Source organism: Hesperophylax consimilis, chromosome 20 (assembly GCF_061612785.1).
Source record: "Hesperophylax consimilis isolate HC1 chromosome 20, BYU_Hcon_1.0, whole genome shotgun sequence".
NCBI classification, from domain to species: domain Eukaryota; kingdom Metazoa; phylum Arthropoda; class Insecta; order Trichoptera; family Limnephilidae; genus Hesperophylax; species Hesperophylax consimilis.
The window spans coordinates 26,872,490-26,890,677 of NC_142855.1; the positions used below are offsets into that span (position 1 = coordinate 26,872,490).

General features: G+C 35.1%; 2 protein-coding genes across 2 annotated transcripts; both read left to right on the plus strand.

Annotated features, from left to right (window-relative positions):
* The first annotated feature begins 91 nt into the window (after positions 1 to 91).
* On the plus strand, positions 92 to 14,219 carry LOC149414459 (uncharacterized). The gene is made up of 7 exons (XM_089644180.1): positions 92 to 158; positions 360 to 568; positions 1,532 to 1,681; positions 1,815 to 1,997; positions 11,732 to 11,890; positions 13,017 to 13,204; positions 14,196 to 14,219. The coding sequence occupies exons 2-7, from the start codon at positions 415 to 417 to the stop codon at positions 14,217 to 14,219; spliced, it is 858 nt and encodes a 285-aa protein (XP_089500306.1). The 5' UTR covers positions 92 to 158; positions 360 to 414.
* A 1,489-nt stretch (positions 14,220 to 15,708) lies between these two features.
* Positions 15,709 to 17,659, plus strand: LOC149414460 (uncharacterized). The gene is made up of 3 exons (XM_089644074.1): positions 15,709 to 15,849; positions 16,629 to 16,778; positions 16,924 to 17,659. Exons 1-3 carry the CDS (start codon positions 15,711 to 15,713, stop codon positions 17,628 to 17,630), a joined length of 996 nt encoding a protein of 331 aa, XP_089500200.1. The 5' UTR covers positions 15,709 to 15,710; the 3' UTR covers positions 17,631 to 17,659.
* Positions 17,660 to 18,188: the final 529 nt, after the last annotated feature.

Genomic DNA, 18,188 nt, shown 5'->3' on the forward strand with positions numbered 1-18,188 from the left:
TGGGCCGTCACCGATGCCAGGTTGTCTTAAAATTTGCCAGATCTAAGGTTAAAATCATGAACAAACCAATTCTATAGAAGGTCGAGTTGTCAATCTTTAAGAATTAATGCTTTTGTGCAAGGACCCGGGATCTCTGATTTACTTCAACTTATTGTATTGTATATAATATTATTAAATTTTATTTGCTTGGAATATTCTGTCAAAACAATGATATCTTATATGAAACTGATATTTGAAATAAGGGATACATATTCTGACTATCTTGACCTTGAAGTTGACACTTCATATCTGTTGATTAATCGATAATTAAAATGCTTTCGTGTGCTCATAGGATTACGTTACAACTAGGTTTGTTTCAGGTATATATTTTTGTTTGGGCGATTACCAATTATCAAACCCTGCGACAGCGGTGCCATGGATCTAGTAAATCCAGAAACTGTTTCCATCAAAACGGAACCAGGGCCCCAGGAAGAAGGCGAAGGTGAAATGCCGTACACTTATATGGATTTCGACCTCCCAGATGTAAAAAAGGAATGCTTGCGATATGCGGAAAGTACTCAGACAGCCAGTGAGTTTCATTGCCTATGTTAAATAAATTGTAATAGACCGGTCGGTGGCTGAGTTGACATCGCGCTTGGGTCCCACCCAGGCGTAGTGTGTTCAATACCTCGGCTGGCTAAGTCTTCCATCACAACACAAGCAACTTTTTCCGCTTACTGTGGTGATAGTTGGAGATTTTCAAATGTTCTCATGTTATTCGTAACCCGGGAATGTTTTTTTCTTTAATAAAAAAATAAAAATACAAGTCCATTTCGGATTGCCATGGCGACAGAACATTATATGTTTGTTAACGTTGTCCTCTTTAGTGGCAGTTATTTTAGTTTTTACCAGATTTTTTTTATCTTTGCCGGAAACAGCCAAAGTTTTGTGTGAAACGCATAGTTTTTATTATTTTATGTAATGAAATTTGATTAATATGACCTTTCAGGTCGTTTTCTGCGCGATTTCTAATGAATCGATAGCCCAGTTTGTTGCTCTTCTCCAAGCATTTATTCCATATTTTATAAATGATTGGCAACGTAACAAGTATATTGTTTTCCATTGTTTTATTTTATATATATTTCTTATGTTTACAAAAATATGTATTGTTTTGAAGAGTTTATTTGTGATTTGTTTGATGTGACCATACCCTACGATCACAGAAACCGCCAATGCCTACAATGAGTGCTCGATTCCTCAAGTTTCCACCTCATCCTCATTCGTTAAAAATACATATTGATGGAAGAAAACATCATTCTATTGAATTAAAACAACAACTCCATACTGAAGGTACTCAGGAGCAAATGCTTATTCCTTCTGAAGCGGACATTCGGGGTCGTTCGTATTAATTTTCTTAAATTAACCTTGAACTCTCTTCACTTATTTCTCACTTCTGCAGGGTTAATCAATGATTTATTTTATTGTTTCTATTTTAAGCTTTTTTAAAAGAGTTTAACATCGATGATCAATGTACGTACCTGTTGTTTTATAGCTTGCATTAATGTGGAGACTATTACCGTCAAGGAGGAACACGGACGCCGAGAAGATAATGATGGGGGATTCTCTTGTATGGAAATTGACATAGACCTGCCGGATGTAAAAAAGGAATGCTTAGAACGCTTTGAAAGAATTGTCCAGTCCGGTAAAAACACTTTTTTTTTCTGAAAATTAACAATTCTGCCATCGTATTTTGTTATCAATTTCTGTGCTTTCTTACGCCAAGTGTAGATATTAAGTCGTTTTAAGCCTTTATAATCGTTTTTTTTTTTCGATAGATCTCAAGAAGCATCCTTTGGAAAAACAATTATCTATTCCTCATTGTACCTACTCCCATTCTCATAAGTCGAATTTTAAAAGGCAATTACGCACCCATACTGGAAAAAAACATTTTTCATGTTCTGAGTGCAACTATTCATTTTCTCGAAGGGACACTTTGACGAGACACATGCTGACTCACAGTGGAGAAAAACCTTTTTCATGTTCTGTGTGCAATTATTCATGTTCTCGAAGGGGCAATCTTACGAGCCACGTGCTGACTCATAGTGGAGAAAAACCTTTTTCATGTTCTGAATGCAACCATTCATTTTCTCAAAGGGGCACGCTGAAGAAACACATGCTGACTCACAGTGGAGAAAAACCTTTTTCATGTTCCGACTGCAACTATTCATTTTCTCGGAAGGGCCATCTAAAGAGGCACATGCTGACTCATAGTGGAGAAAAACCTTTTTCGTGTTCTGAGTGCCACTATTTATTTTCTCGGAAGGGCCATCTAAAGAGGCACATGCTGACTCACAGTGGAGAAAAACCTTTTTCATGTTCCGAGTGCAATTATTCTTGTTCTGGAAGTGGCCAACTGAAGTGCCATATGCTGACTCACAGTGGAGAAAAAGCTTTTTCATGTTCCGACTGCAACTATTCATTTTCTCGGAATGGCCATCTAAAGAGGCACATGCTTACTCATAGTGGAGAAAAATCTTTTTCGTGTTCTGAGTGCCACTATTTATTTTCTCGGAAGGGCCATCTAAAGAGGCACATGCTGACTCACAGTGGAGAAAAACCTTTTTCATGTTCCGAGTGCAATTATTCTTGTTCTGGAAGTGGCCAACTGAAGTGCCATATGCTGACTCACAGTGGCGAAAAAGCTTTTTCATGTTCCGAGTGCAACTATTCATGTTCTCGAAAGGACGCTCTGACAAGCCACATGCTAACTCACAGTGGAGAAAAACCTTTTTCATGTTCCGAGTGCAACAATTTATTTTTTCGAAAGAGCAATCTAAAGAGGCACACGCTGACTCACAGTGGAGAAAAACCTTTTTCATGTTCCGAGTGCAATTATTCATGTTCTCGAAGGGGCAATCTTACGAGCCACATGCTGATTCACATTGGAGAAAAACCTTTTTCATGTTCTGAATGCAACTCTTCATTTTCTCAAAGGGGCACGCTGAAGAAACACATGCTGACTCACAGTGGAGAATAACCTTTTTCATGTTCCGAGTGCAACTATTCATTTTATCGGAAGGGCCATCTAAAGGGGCACATGCTGACTCACAGTGGAGAAAAACCTTTTTTGTGTTCTGAGTGCAATTATTCTTCTTCTGGAAGTGGCCAACTGAAGTATCACATCCTGACTCACAGTGGAGGAAAAGATTTTTCATGTTCCGAGTGCAACTATTCATGTTCTCGAAAGTACGCTCTGACAAGCCACATGCTAACTCACAGTGGAGAAAAACCTTTTTCATGTTCCGAGTGCAATAATTCATGTTCTCGAAAGGGCAATCTTACGAGCCACATGCTGACTCACAGTGGAGAAAAATCTTTTTCATGTTCTGAATGCAACCATTCATTTTCTCAAAGGGGCACGCTGAAAAAAACACATGCTTACTCACAAGGGAGAAAAACCTTTTTCATGTTCTGAGTGCAACTATTTATTTTATCGAAAATGCGATTTTAAGAGGCACATGCTGACTCACAGTGGAGAAAAACCTTTTTCCTGTTCTGAGTGTAATTATTCATGCTCTCGAAGGGGCAATCTTACGAGCCACATGCTGACTCACAGTGGAGAAAAACCTTTTATCATGTTCTGAGTGCACCTATTCATCTTATCTAAGTGGCAGTCTGAAGAGCCACATGCTGACTCACAGTGGAGAAAAACCTTTTTCATATTCCGAGTGCAACAATTTATTTTTTCGAAAGGGCGATCTAACGAGGCACATGCTGACTCATTGTGGAGAAAAAGCTTTTTCATGTTCTGTGTGCAACTATTCATTTTCTCGAAGGGGCACCCTGAAGAACCACATGCTGGCTCACAGTGTAGAAAAACCTTTTTCATGTTGTAAGTGCAACTATTAATTTTGTTAAATGGTCTCTCTGACACAATCTTAAACACCATGGAGTAAAACGAACTACACACGAAATAATTTTCAATCGTTAGTAAAGCTAAGGTTAAGAAGCTTAATTTTATTTAATATTTTTTGGAAGCAGTTCTGACTCACACAGCTCGTTCATCTGAAAACGTTAAAAGTGTATCTCCATTTTGAAGAGAAAGTGAAAATACGGCCAACAAGAACGAAACTATGGATGTGTTGAAGAACCATAATGCCGGCTACAAATGACTGACATTTCGCAAAAAAGATACTCAATATCCAGACCAAGCTATCCTGGTTTAATAGCCAGAAATGATAAAACTCTTCTACATCGCAATCAATTAGCTGACTCTCGCAGTGAACTCGAGCCGGGGATGTTGAACGATGAAACTGATCTTTCAAACAAATATATTTATTCATCATCAAAGTCTCGTTTAACGACAGCGGATGCACTGTAACCGAAGGTACATAAAACTGAAACATACCCATTATTCTCACTTAATATTATATTTATATTCGTTTTTTAAGACATCTTCTCAAATTAAAGCAAAATGTGTGAATTGTTATTAACATTGTTAATTTAATTTTTGGAATATGGTTATAATATTTCATTTGTGTTTGTTGTCTTAGATTTTTAATGCTTTATTCTTTGTACCTTTGAGCCTTTCAGATTATTACTGTGACAATAATATACTCCATTATTTTTCGATGATAGCCACGATATAACTATAAATGTTATAACTTATAAGTGCACATATTTCAACTCGATTATATAAACATTATAATTAAGACTATAAAATAGAAGAAGGTCGAGTGGCTCAGTTGTAGCATTGTGAACCATGTCATTTTACTAACTTCTTTATTAATTATAATAAATATAAATTTTAATTTGTTTATTTACATGTTTTTTTGTAATAATCATATTTCCTTAAATAATTATTGATTACAAACACTATATATTCTTCATCTTGAGGTTCACCACTTTTTTAATCACAAGCACTTGCTTCTATAGAAGAAAAACATTTAAAAAATGAAAAGCTGTGAAAAGTAAGTTGACGAAATATTTTAGTTAACATTTTATTAACTGTTTAAAGTATATTGTTTTCAGTATTGCCAACTTTAACTTTCTGGAAAAAAAATCGTACACTACTTAACCAGAAGTGAAATATTACTATCACAAAATCCTTGTTTTGTAATTCAACTAAACACTGCATGTAATTTCCTTACTAAAAAATATTAATCTTATATTCTTGATATTAACCCTAAGTGTCAAAAATTTGGAAAACAATAAATGAAATAATTGATCAAAAAAGAAAGACAAGCAAAATTTTAAAGCTACACATTAACAATAATATGATGAAAGTTTCTGATAACCCAAAACTATGTGCGAATGCTTTCAATATTTTTTTTTCAAATGTCGGAAAAAATCTCGCAAACGAAATAACTAACAACATAGATAATACCATCACATCAGAAATTCCAGTAGCTTCGTCAAATAAAACGGTAAGAACATTCGAAACGATAACTGAACAAGAAACTGGGGTTATAATAGAAAACCTAAAAACTAAGTCCGCACCAGGTTTTGATGGGATCACCGTTGAAATTCTGAAAAAAAATCTTAATTTTTTGAAAAAAACTTTTACACATATCATAAATGATAGTCTTAAAAAGGGAATCTTTCCATATGTATACCAAAAAACTATTATTTCACCGATTTTTAAATCAGGTGATGCTAAAGAAGTTAATAACTACCGACCTATTTCAATATTATCAAATATCTCTAAAATTTTTGAAAAGGTAGCAAAAAAGCAACTTCTAAAATTTATTGAAACTAATAATATATTGAGTGACCAACAATTTGGATTTCGCACAAAAATAACCACACAGGACGTAATTATAGATTTAACAACAAAAATACATCAAGCACTAGACAAAGGCAAAAAATCTCTTGCAATATTCATAGACCTAAAGAAAGCCTTCATCAGCATAAGTCACAAAAAATTACTGAACAAGCTTATCAAAATAGGAATTATAGATAATGCTAAAATGTGGATAGAAAGTTTCCTAAACTCTAGAAATCAAAATGAAAAAATAAATAACACTCTCAGTGAACTCAACACTAGTGACTTTGGAATACCACAAGGCACCATTTTGGGTCCTCTTCTATTCATATTATATGTTAATAATATCTTTAAATTACCATTAACAGGAAAACTCATTTCATATGCAGATGATACTGCAATTATATTTCAAGCGAATTCATTGAATGAACTTGAAATAATTGCTAACAATGATATCAATACGTTAAAAGAATGGTTTGATAAAAACTTATTGACATTAAATATTGAAAAAACAAATTATATAATTTAGTATAAACAAAAAAAACCCTTTTGTTACCTTAAATATTAAAATACATTAAAAAAATGCATATTAAAAAAATTTACTTGCCAAAACAATTCCTGTTTATGCATAACAAATAAAAATGAAATTAAATATTTAGGTGTAACAATAGATAGTAACCTTAAGTGGAAAACTCACATAAACAATATCATTAATATATTAAGAAAACTCATTTACATATTTATTAGTCTAAGAAAAATACTAAAACAACGGACGGCGAACGAAAACTTGATTCAGGTAGAGGGGAACGGACCCGTGACGGAACCACGGATCTACCGGGGACGGCGTGGAATCCAGGGAAGCCAGGTCATCCTTCACTTAGGGGAGGTATAAATATACACAGATTATTGTACGAAAGATTGCGAAGGTTAAAGATGTGTTCGGTGTTAACCCTTTAAATATTAGGAAACCAAATTCATAGATGTTTAGGACCAAATTTGATCTCCTAATAATTAACGGGTTGAAATTAAACTATGTAACATTTTGTAATAGATTCATTCTGTTGCCGGGATAAAACTGTTGTGAATAAATTTTGACAATACTTTATATATATCACAAAAGTAATTAATCATAACAGACACAAGCAAGCATTACTTAATTAATCGCGGGGCGAAAGGATTAAGTTGTTTTGATTAGCTCATTAAAGATAAGTATGTAGTAGACTGCCTGAGTTATATCGGTGAGAATGCATCGAAAATCATCCAGGGGGTAGGTAGATGGGCAGTACCTACGGTATGTTCTAGTACATTCCCATGCTATTCAATTTGCACCAAAGAACGTTTCCGAACATTTTAGTTACTATCGCTACAATATGTTGCCGAGTACAAATGGGGATCTCCGACCAGACACGTGCTGACTCACTCACATTGGAGAAAAACCGTTTTTATGTGTTTAGTACAACTATTCTAAGGATGTAAGGAATAACGAGGGTTAGGCTGATGTAAGAGTAATGAGTAAGATCTAGAAAGTCACGCTTAGATGGTTTGGGCATGTAGAGCGAATGAACGAAGAAAGGAATGTAAGTAGAATTTATATACAAATGTGAATGGTAGCAGAATTCGGGGACGCCCGAGGAAGACACGACACGACCAAGTGAATCAGGTACCTACTTGAGTCGGGCCATGTCAAGAGTCAGAATTATACAATAATATCTATGAGACGATGTATGAATATGAGTGTGTGGCCAAGACTGAGTTGTTTGGCGGTCCGTCCTCTCTGCTTCCCCCTGCGAAGAAAAATCTTGATGGTTAGTTAGTTAGTTAGTTATGTTTTACGAAACACAGGTTGTGACACAGTGGATAAAAACCGTGTTCATGTTCTGAGTGCAACTATTCATGTTTTTCGAAGGGATGTTGAAACGAAGGTTATTGCCACGTTGGGCGGTATTGAAACGAGATTATAAAGGTGAAGGGCATGAGTACCTCAGGAATGGATGTACCAAAAGTGTATTAAATAAAAGCAAGGAGAAAATGAATCCCAAAATACAACATTTATTTCTACATCTTATAATTAACCTTTAAATAACATGAGAACTCTTTTGATTGATGACAAATAACTCAGGCGTGTGCAACAACCGAAGGTTGAATGCACGATTGGTAATTTAAAAATTGCATTGAGAGCGACAAATGGATGGTGACATTTAATGTAAAACTAACCTGATGATAAGTAATAATGGGCGCCAAGCGATGCGGTAAGCAAAGCTGTTATTTAAATGCAGAACGAAGGATGACCAAAGGTAAAAACACTAACTGCGGCGTCATCCTCGATCGTAAATGGAGTTGGCTCATCGGCGAGGTTCGTGTCTCCCCTCTGTTCACGACATCCCGGAAGCGCAGCCAAATGAATACTGAATTGTCGAGCTGCTTGTCCTGACCGCGAGCCCGTCCCTCGTTGTCGCAGAGTTGCCATAGCTAGCAGCTGTAAATTAGAGATGGGCACTGAATGTTGCTAAAACACTGTAGCGGGCAGGAAATGACTGCTACAATGTTTGACAAAACACATTATGACTCATAGTGGAGAAAAACCATTTTCATGTTCTGAGTGCATGTTCTCAAAAGGGTAATCTGACAAATCACATGCTGACTAACCGTGAAGGTACACCTTTGTCACGGTACGAATGAAACAAATACAATTTCGAAAGGTTTTTTGACACAAGTTGTAATTCACAGAAGAGTGGGGAAAAGAGTTTTCATGATCTTATTGCAATTATTTATAGCCTCAAAAAAGTTTTCTGACGAACAACATGCTGACTTGCAATAAAAAAATTTCGGAAAACATTTGTAATTAAAGATTTCAACCACATAGTTATTCACAAAATTCTCAATGAGATGCACGGTAATGGTAAACATGAAAATAGTAAAAAAGACAGTAATAATATTCTCAATGAGATGCACGGTAATGGTAAACATGAAAAAAGTAAAAAAGACAGTAATAATATTCTCAATGAGATGCACGGTAATGGTAAACATGAAAATAGTAAAAAAGACACTAATTATATTCTCAATGAGATGCACGGTAATGGTAAACATGAAAATAGTAACAAAGACAGTAATAATATTCTCAATGAGATGCACGGTAATGGTAAACATGAAAATAGTAAAAAAGACAGTTATTATATTCTCAATGAGATGCACGGTAAGTGTAAAGATGAAAATAGTAAAAAAGACAGTAATAATATTCTCGGAAGCAGCTCCTACTCTCTCACAGCTCGGACATCTGAGGACGTTAAAAGTTGATCTAAATTTTGAAGAAAAAATAATAATAATGTTGAAGAACAATGGTACCGGCCAATTGGCAGCCGAAATCCAGTCCAAGCTATCCTGAAACGAGCAAACCTTACTACATCGCAAGCAACGAACGATGCATTCGAAAATCATCTCAGATACTCTTTCATAATTACATATTTTATCATGATCCTTTACAGTACATACGCCTTAGGGATCTCATTTTCAATTCAAGTTTAATTTCGTCCTACTCTCAGAAACATACCTCACTATTTTTCATTTATTTCAATTCATTTATTTGATTTCAATTAATTCAATGACTGCGCGATTAAATTTTAGTTAAAAACGATATTTTACCATAATTTAGAAATTGGCATGTTTTACAAAATGTTACATAAAAAAACATTCGAAATACCCAAATCTTATTATGACCACCTATGAGTTTGTTGTAACGGACGATAAGTTGATACAATTTTCTGATAAATGATTGAAATATTATTTATCTGTTGCATTTTCCAAGAAAAAATTGTATCGTTCTCTACAGTGTACATCTATAGGCACTGTGTGTGGTGGAATCTCCCGGAAAGACACTAAAATAACTTTGTAAAAAGCAAAATCATAAGTGAAGATATTTACTTTTGTTGCGCTAACGAACCAATGTATGGTATAAAAGCAATCACGTGGTCATCCCGCTGTGCTGCCATTGGCTGTTTGGTCTGTTAGAGTAATACGCCCGTAACGGAGAGTTAGCATTTCACACATAGGCTAAGATATGGCTTCGATGTTGGATACATTTATATGAAATGTAATTTAACGGCCGGTTTAAAAATGAGGGTCATTTTGGCCAACGTGCGGATGTTGGATAAACACGCTCGAAGTATTGTTTAATTTTGGTGGACTTAAGACAAAAACACATTAAAAATGCATATTGATTTTATTCACTTGTATCGTATAAATTAATGCTTTCTGAGTACAACTGTATACAACTTAATTTCGCCAAAAATGGTCTGTTGCATAAAAACGAACTAGAGCGACGTTTTCACTATCATTTAGAGAATTTCTTCCGGAAAATGTATGTACATAAAACATGCATATTATATTGCGCCCCTGAGGTGATAGCTCACAAAAGCGGCGCTATAAAAATTGTCCAATATTTTTATTATTATTATTTGTAGAAAGTAGAGAAAACTCGATGTTTTTTAATCAAGTCGTAAAAATCTATATTTTCAGGCGCTACATTGCTAACTCTGGCTAAACCTTATGAGTAGAGATGGCAAAATTTAGCATTAATATTCAGATTTTTTAGCATTAACAATTGGAAATTTAGCGTTTTATATCATTTTGAGGCATAATTTAGCGTTTTGTAGCAAAATAGAAAAAAATGTATTTCCTGAATGTTTTTAGCGCATATTGAGTTTTTGGTAAAATATATTATGTTTAACCTTCATTTGCAAGTATTTCCATGTGAAAGATTGTAAAAAATTAATTCTAATATTAAATTAATAAGGAAGGAAACTCTAAGTACGGGTCGAACAAAAACACAACTTAACATCAATAGGCGTAATTTATTTCGCACAATTTGTGTAATGTCAAAAAGCAATTTTAGCCTACAGTACAAAAATATTAAATATTTACACATAAAATAGTAACAAAATTATAAAAAATCGTAATGTAAATATCGATTTTTTGAAAATTCTCAGATATTATTTTAATACCCGGTATTTTCGGGAAATTCGTGCCTATTTCGCTAAATAGAATAATTTAGCTGAAATACGGACAAAATCACGTTTTTCGCGTTAATTCGCGAAATAGAAATCACTGGAAACACTTTCAAATGCCTTGAAACGCAAAGAAAACTTATAAATGCCCCATTTTCGAATCATAAATATTTTTTCGCGTTTTTAGTTAAAACGAAATTTTGCCATCTCTACTTATGAGATACATCAAAATAATGTACTACGGAATTGTATATCTTAAAAAGGTCTGGAAGTCCGCGATGGCATGTGTCTATCTCCAAAAGTTAACCCCCAGAACGCCGGGTACAAGTCAGAGAGTAAAAATTAAAGTAAAAACAATCAGATCCTTGTACAAGAAGGAATCAGGATTAGTAATGAAATCTCCCTTTGCCAGATCTGATATCTCAATATAATCGTGTAGGTGGAACCAATGAATGAGAAAACATTATTTTCTAAATGTTTCCAAAGTTAGGTAAAGTCTGCTAGTAGCCATAAAGTAGAAAACGTTTTTTTAAGTAAATTATGGTTTTCTTTATTCAAAATTAAATAAGTGATGACGTTTAAGTTTTTTAAGTCCAATAATTTTCCCAAAATTTACAGTTGTACAGAGGATCGTTTTTATCTAAATTATTTAAATCGCAATATTTGAAAGCAAAATTAATTAAGTATAATATTTTGTTGTGAATTCAAAGAATATCATTTGTGATAAGACAAAGACAAATACAAAATTAAACTAAATATTAAAATAACAAGTGATTTTTAGCGAAAAATTTAAATGAAAAAAGAAAATCGGCTATCAATAGAAAAAATCAGAAACTTGTAGTGACTTTTGAAAATTATCCATTCATTAATTAAAATAAGATATTAAATTTAAAATTGATAAACTTTGACAAAATGTGGCCGAGGAGTATTTTGATTTTGGTATGTTTATTGGCATTTCTGGTATCGGTGAGAACATACGATGTGCCAGAAATTGTCAGGTCCTTGGAGCTGGAAGGAGTTCCCTTCGAGAACCTTCCGACACCCGAAGAACAGATGTTTCGCTTGTCAGAGGAGGAATTTCAAGACTATTTCGTGTTTTGGGTGCACCTCAAAAGGCAGAGCACGACGGGTTTGCCACACGTTCGAGGTTGGTAGCAATAACGTGATTGATAAGTTGGTTTTTCAGGAGGACCTGAAGAAAATAATTTCCTCAGGGGCTACGTCATCTTAGAGGTTGGTCTGTGGGGGCGTCTTTTAATGAAAGGAAAAAGGGGTTGGTAAGAATCTAGGGATCAGTGCGTGCAAGAGTGACGCTGCGGTGTAAAACAAGGGTCTCCCTGAACCAGCCTCTCCCGATCCCAGGCGCATCCGCCGCCAAGACCTAAACACACCTCGTCAAATCACCAAACGCAACGAACCACTTTGTGTGACCTACGGCAAAGGTTTATAGTGATTTGTTTTTGGGGTATTGTGCCGTGTTGCGCTACCTCCTTATTTAGTAATCTTGTAATCTGATTAAACATCTGCCCTTATGATGAACACTGCAACGCTGTCCGAAACGTTGGCTAAAGAAGGAGGTAGCGCAACACGCCATAATACCCGGGCCCTTTACACCTTATGATAACTAGATGGAGCCCCCGTGGCTGAGCTGATCACTTGACATTATATGTTTTTCCTTCTCAGAAGCTCCACTCCTTCGTTTTTTTGAAAGACCCTCCAGACAAAGTTATTCTTACCGCATGAGGTAACCCTGTCAAGTGCCCCCACTGTTGAATTTAGCATCCACCTCTGGTCTGGAGCTCCAAAATACCTATAAAAAACCCTTGACTCTGTGCAGAAACGGGCGGTCCGTAGATTAGGTCATAGATTCAAATATCTTAAAAAACGGATCGCAATCTTTAGAGCAAAGGCGTCAAGTAGGCATGCTGACCTCGTTCTACCGGAATTACAATGGAAGATGCTCTGGGGAACTAGCGCTGATGATTACTTCAGCATGCGCGGCCAACACATTGACATTTATCACATGAGAACGGGTCGCTTCTACGACTCGTTCTTGAGTTCAACAACTTGGCTGTGGAACGATTTGCCTGCTTCTGTGTTTCCTCCCTCCTACAACATGGATCTTTTCAAGAACCACGTTCGCTCCTTCCTCTCCTCCAAAAAACCCTCCACACAGCATCGATGACATAGGCCCTGAGGAATAAATTTCTCTCAGTGTGTTCCTATTTAATTTTTTGTGCCTTTCGAAAACCATAATTTGTTGACGGTTCCAGCCCGATGCTCCGTCCCACTTCATAGCTTCAATCCGTCCCGGCCGCAACCTGCTTACGTCTCCAACGGTTCTCTGCTAACTACCAAAGGCAACGAGTATTTGGTGTTCCCGTACGGTGGTGCAGTCACCGTTGCTTGTCCAGGAAGCTACCTAGTGCACCCCAGTGCCACCGTGCTAATGACGGAGGCGGTGAGACACTCAATCCAACCTAACCAAAATTAATATTACATAATCTAACATAAGCTAAACTATCCTAGCTTCACTTTACCTTAAGATAAGCAAGTCTCCAGCGGTTTCCTGATGCACCCATTGCTAAAGACGGAATACAAACATTCATAAGAATCTCAGAAACCCATGTGAACACTTCTAATATCAGTGAAGCAGTGTATAAACCACTTCGGTGGAACATTCAACACAAAAAACAGTGTTTATTTTTTAAATAAGACATATGATTACCCCACAATGAGATTATTTATAGAATTTAAATCCCCTAATCACTTAAAAAAACATCGCTTTTACAATTTCATAAAGATTCTTTCAACAACAAAAACCAAACACTTTTTTCAAACAGCAACATACCAAATGTGCAAGGTTCTATAACCTCCCCGTGCTGCAAAACCACCACAGCCCAAACATTTTATAAATTTAATGGAGTGAAATGGTTTAACGAATTACCTCTAGATGTAAGATTACAAAAAAAAATGTTGAAATTCAAAAACACAATTAAAAATATAATTCAGCAGTATTCCTTTAATTATTACACTTTTAAAATAATATCATAATTCTCTAAAATAATTTAGATAGACATTTTTTTCTGCTTTCTTCTTTTTTTCTCTCCTCCTTTTTTTCTATTTATTTTTTTACAACAATTGTCTGACGACTGTATTTTATTTTTCTTTGTTTAAAATAATAACATTGTTAAAATGGTAATTGATTACGTTTCCTCACCTTTTAACACGAGCTTTTGCTCAAAGAAAAGGTGTGTTACTTTACTCTTCCTGATATTTTAAAAAAAACAACTTTGTAATATGTATACATTATAACTGTACCTATTTAAAACAATAAAAAAATAAATAAAATAGAATAAAAAAAAAAAAAAAACAGTAAAAAAAAAACAGCCTAGCCTTGGGCGGAGGTTTTAATTGCCCTTGGGTCGCTGGCTTAACGTTTCCCATTTCAGATTTACGACTTGATGAGGGTCTAGAGCTAAATCTGCCGACTAATGGGTGAATTTCTAAGTTGGCTTTCTAAATTTTTATTGCGGTTGCCGGCCAAGCTATTCACTAAATATTTTAGGTCTAATAATGCGAACTGCCGCCTCAATCTGCGTGTAAAATCACAGAGACATATGCGGGCGCACGTGTTCAATTTGGTCTTTCTGTGAATTCAAATCACGTAGATATCTAGGGACATATCAAGTACCTACAGTTAGTTGCAGGTAAAGAATTGCCATCAGTTTAAATAAAATTAACACCTCTAAATTTAACCAACTGCTAATTTTATCGCACAATTACTCTCTTTTTATTCATGAATGTGAATTGTTTCTCTAAATAGTCAATTAACCGCCCCATTAGATGATAAACTCTGTGTTGTACTAACCTGCAACTAGAGTTACTCACCTTGTTGTGAGTCTTCTTTGGACCACTTCCAATGGGTCTAAGTCTGTTTTATATTATCCTCCCCAGACTATCTACTTGTTGGTTTTAATGTTACATAATATGTTTTATATGAACCTGCCCGGACTGTCTGTCTGTTTGGGTAAATATTATGTAATAAGTTTTGCCCGAGTTTAATGTTAAGTAATTGGCAACGAACCATTTATTCAATTGTTGAACATAGCCTGAAGAACAAAAAACTGTTATTTACTGTTCTACGAGCTATGGCTGGAGATATCCACCTTTACCAAAATCCAAAATAAATGCGTATTTTGGCCGCCAAGAGGAACAATTATTTTACTGTAACTTTTGCATCGTTTTTAAATCAAATTAAATATTCAAGCATTACTGATGGTGGCATAAAACTTGTCTATGACTCCATTATTGTCTGTGTAAAACTAACCTAATTTGATGACTCATCCCTTTTTCATCGCCAGTTGGCCAGTCGCATCACCCGGTTTTTACTCTTTAATTCTACTTTATATCGCTAAAACTGTTGAACCCACGAAGTTAAATTTATTTTCCCGTGCTTGTGATATTTATTAGTAAGTACTAATGCTTTTATGAATCACGCTAATCATTTTGGTAGCGGCCGTTATCGGTACACCTAATTTAACAAATCTATTGGCGTTTTGTTTGCGGAACGTTCAACCTGTCAATTAAACGTCTGTTTATTTTAGTAAAAATATTTTGAAAATATTTTAAAAATTAGTTTTAAATATTCTGTTAAAAGCGCATTAGCGGACTTAATAAAAGCTTTACCGGTCTTTACATTACTTATGGTTATAGTTATATTGAGTTATCCGACGAATCTTTCAACAGATTTCAAATGTCAACTCCAAGGTCAAGATATTCACAATATGTATATCCCTATTTTCCAATATAAGTTTCGCATAAGATATCATTGTTTTGACAAAATATTTAACCAAACAAAATGAAAAGCTCATTTAAAATAGGGTTCCGTCACAATTATGTTCTGTTTCAGGTATACATAATTGTTTGGGCTTGAACCAATTACCGCAGCCTATAACAGCGGTGCCATGGATCTAGTAAATCCAGAAACTGTTTCCATCAAGACGGAACCAGGGCCCCAGGAAGAAGGCGGAGGTGAAATGGATTTAGATCTCCCAGATGTAAAGAAGGAATGTTTGCAATATGCGGAGAGTTCTCAGACAGCCAGTTAGTTGCATTTCTTTTTTAAAATAAATTATATGTTATTAATCCAAGTCCATTTTGGATTGCCATGGCGACAGAACATAATATGTTTTTTAACGCTGCCCTCTTTTGCCGTAGTTATATTAGTTTTTATCTTTGCCAGAAACAGCCAATCTACAACATTAGTTAAACTAAATCATTTTTATTTAGTTTTGTGAATACTCCACGCGTGTTCCAACTGCTCTCAAGCTCTTGGAGTAATAGTATGTTGTGTGGCTAGAAGTCAAAAGGAGGGAATGGATATAGAGTGGTGGAAGGTGGCAAGTACCTGTCTATTCATATCTTATCATTTCAATCAATGTTTAAATGGAAAAATTGTTAACATTACACCAAGGCGATACCGATAGTATCTCTTACTCTGGAAGGTGTCACAAGAATATATTGTGAAATATCATATATCAATCAAAAAAATTGCTTGCGCACGCTTGGATTTTATCCCGGAACCTCCTGATTATAAGTCGTGAGCCATACCCTTTGATTACAGAAGCCGCCAATGCTCACAATAAGCTCTCGATTCCTCAAATTTTCCATTTTTTCCTCATGAGTTAAAAATACATATTTATTTATTTTTTTGTACACGCCCAATTAGGGCTCTTACTATTATTGAAAGGAAACAACAATTCGTCGACTTATAACCACTCCATAATGCAGGTGCTCTAAAGCAAATGTTTATTCCTTCCTGTAATTTGAAAACTTGTCTTGCTTAACATCAATTATCAATCTATGTACATGTTATTTTATAGCTTGCATTAATGTGGAGACTGTTACCGTTAAGGCGGAACTCGGATGCCGAGAAGATAGTTATGGGGGACTTCCTTGTATGGAAATTGACATAGACCTGCCGGATGTCAAAAAGGAATGCTTAGAACGCTTAGAAAGAATCTACCAGTCCGGTAAAAACAATTTCCTTGCTAAAATTTTACAATTTCTGCCATAGTAATTTGTTAATTTTTTTATTAATTTTAGTGCTTTATTATGGTTAGTGTAGATATTATGTCGAATAAAGCCTTTATAATCGTATTATTTTTTTTTCGACAGATATCAAGACCCATCCTGTGGAAAAACAATTATTTGGTCCTAATTCTATCTTCTCCCTTTCTAATAAGTCGAATTTAAATAGTCACCTATGCAACCCTACAGGAAAAAAACATTTTTCATGTTTGGAGTGCAACTATTCATTTTCTCGGAAGTTTTATCTAGAGAGGCACATGCTGACTCACAGTGGTGAAAAACTTTATTCATGTTCCGAGTGCAACTATTCATGTTCTCGAAAGGGCCATCTGACGATACATATGCTGACTCACAGTGGAGAAAAACCTTTTTCATGTTCCGAGTGCAAATACTCATGTTCTCAAAAGGGCTCTCTGACGATCCACATGCTGACTCACAGTGGTAAAAAATCTTTTTCATGTTCCGAGTGCAACTATTCATGTTCTCAAAAGGGCCATCTGACGGGACACATGTTGACTCACAGTGGAGAAAAACCTTTTTCATGTTCCAAATGCAATTACTCATGTTCGCTAAAGTGTAATCTGAAGAGGCACATGCTGACTCACAGTGGAGAAAAACCTTTTTCATGTTCCCAGTGCAACTATTCAGGTTCTCAAAAGGGCCATCTGACGAGACACATGTTGACTCACAGTGGAGAAATACCTTTTCATGTTCCAAATGCAATTACTTATATTTTTTTTATTAAATATCAAAATAATATACAAAAATCAAAAAGTCCCAATAAACTACTTTAAAGTAGTTTGTCATTAGGTGCTTTTAACTTAAACAGATTATATCAAATGTATACATTCATATCATGAGAGGTGTAATACAATAAAAATAAAAACAAAAAACAATTAAAGCGTATGCAGTTAGAAATAGTTTGTATTAGAGTCTAGTACAAACTATTTCTTTCAGCTAGCCAATTTTTCAACAAAAATTTTCTTTTTATATTTGTACATTTTTTGATTTCTGCAGGTAACATATTTAAACAATTTGGTATCATGTAGTCTAGCGTTCTTTGTCCATATTTGTTTACATGCTTTGGTACGATTAGTCCTTCATTTAATGTAAAACGAGTATTGTAAGTGTGTTCCAGTCTATTTATGTACATAGGGCTATTTATGTGCTGAAAAATTATTTTATACCACATAATTGCTCTTACCGAGAGGATTTTCAGATTTTGATAAAGGTATGGAACATTATGCCTTTGTTCATATAAACTTTTATGAGCTAATAATTTAACAAGAGAATTTTGAACTGATTGAACATGATTTATATTTGTTTTAGAGGAAAATCCCCAAGCTGTAATT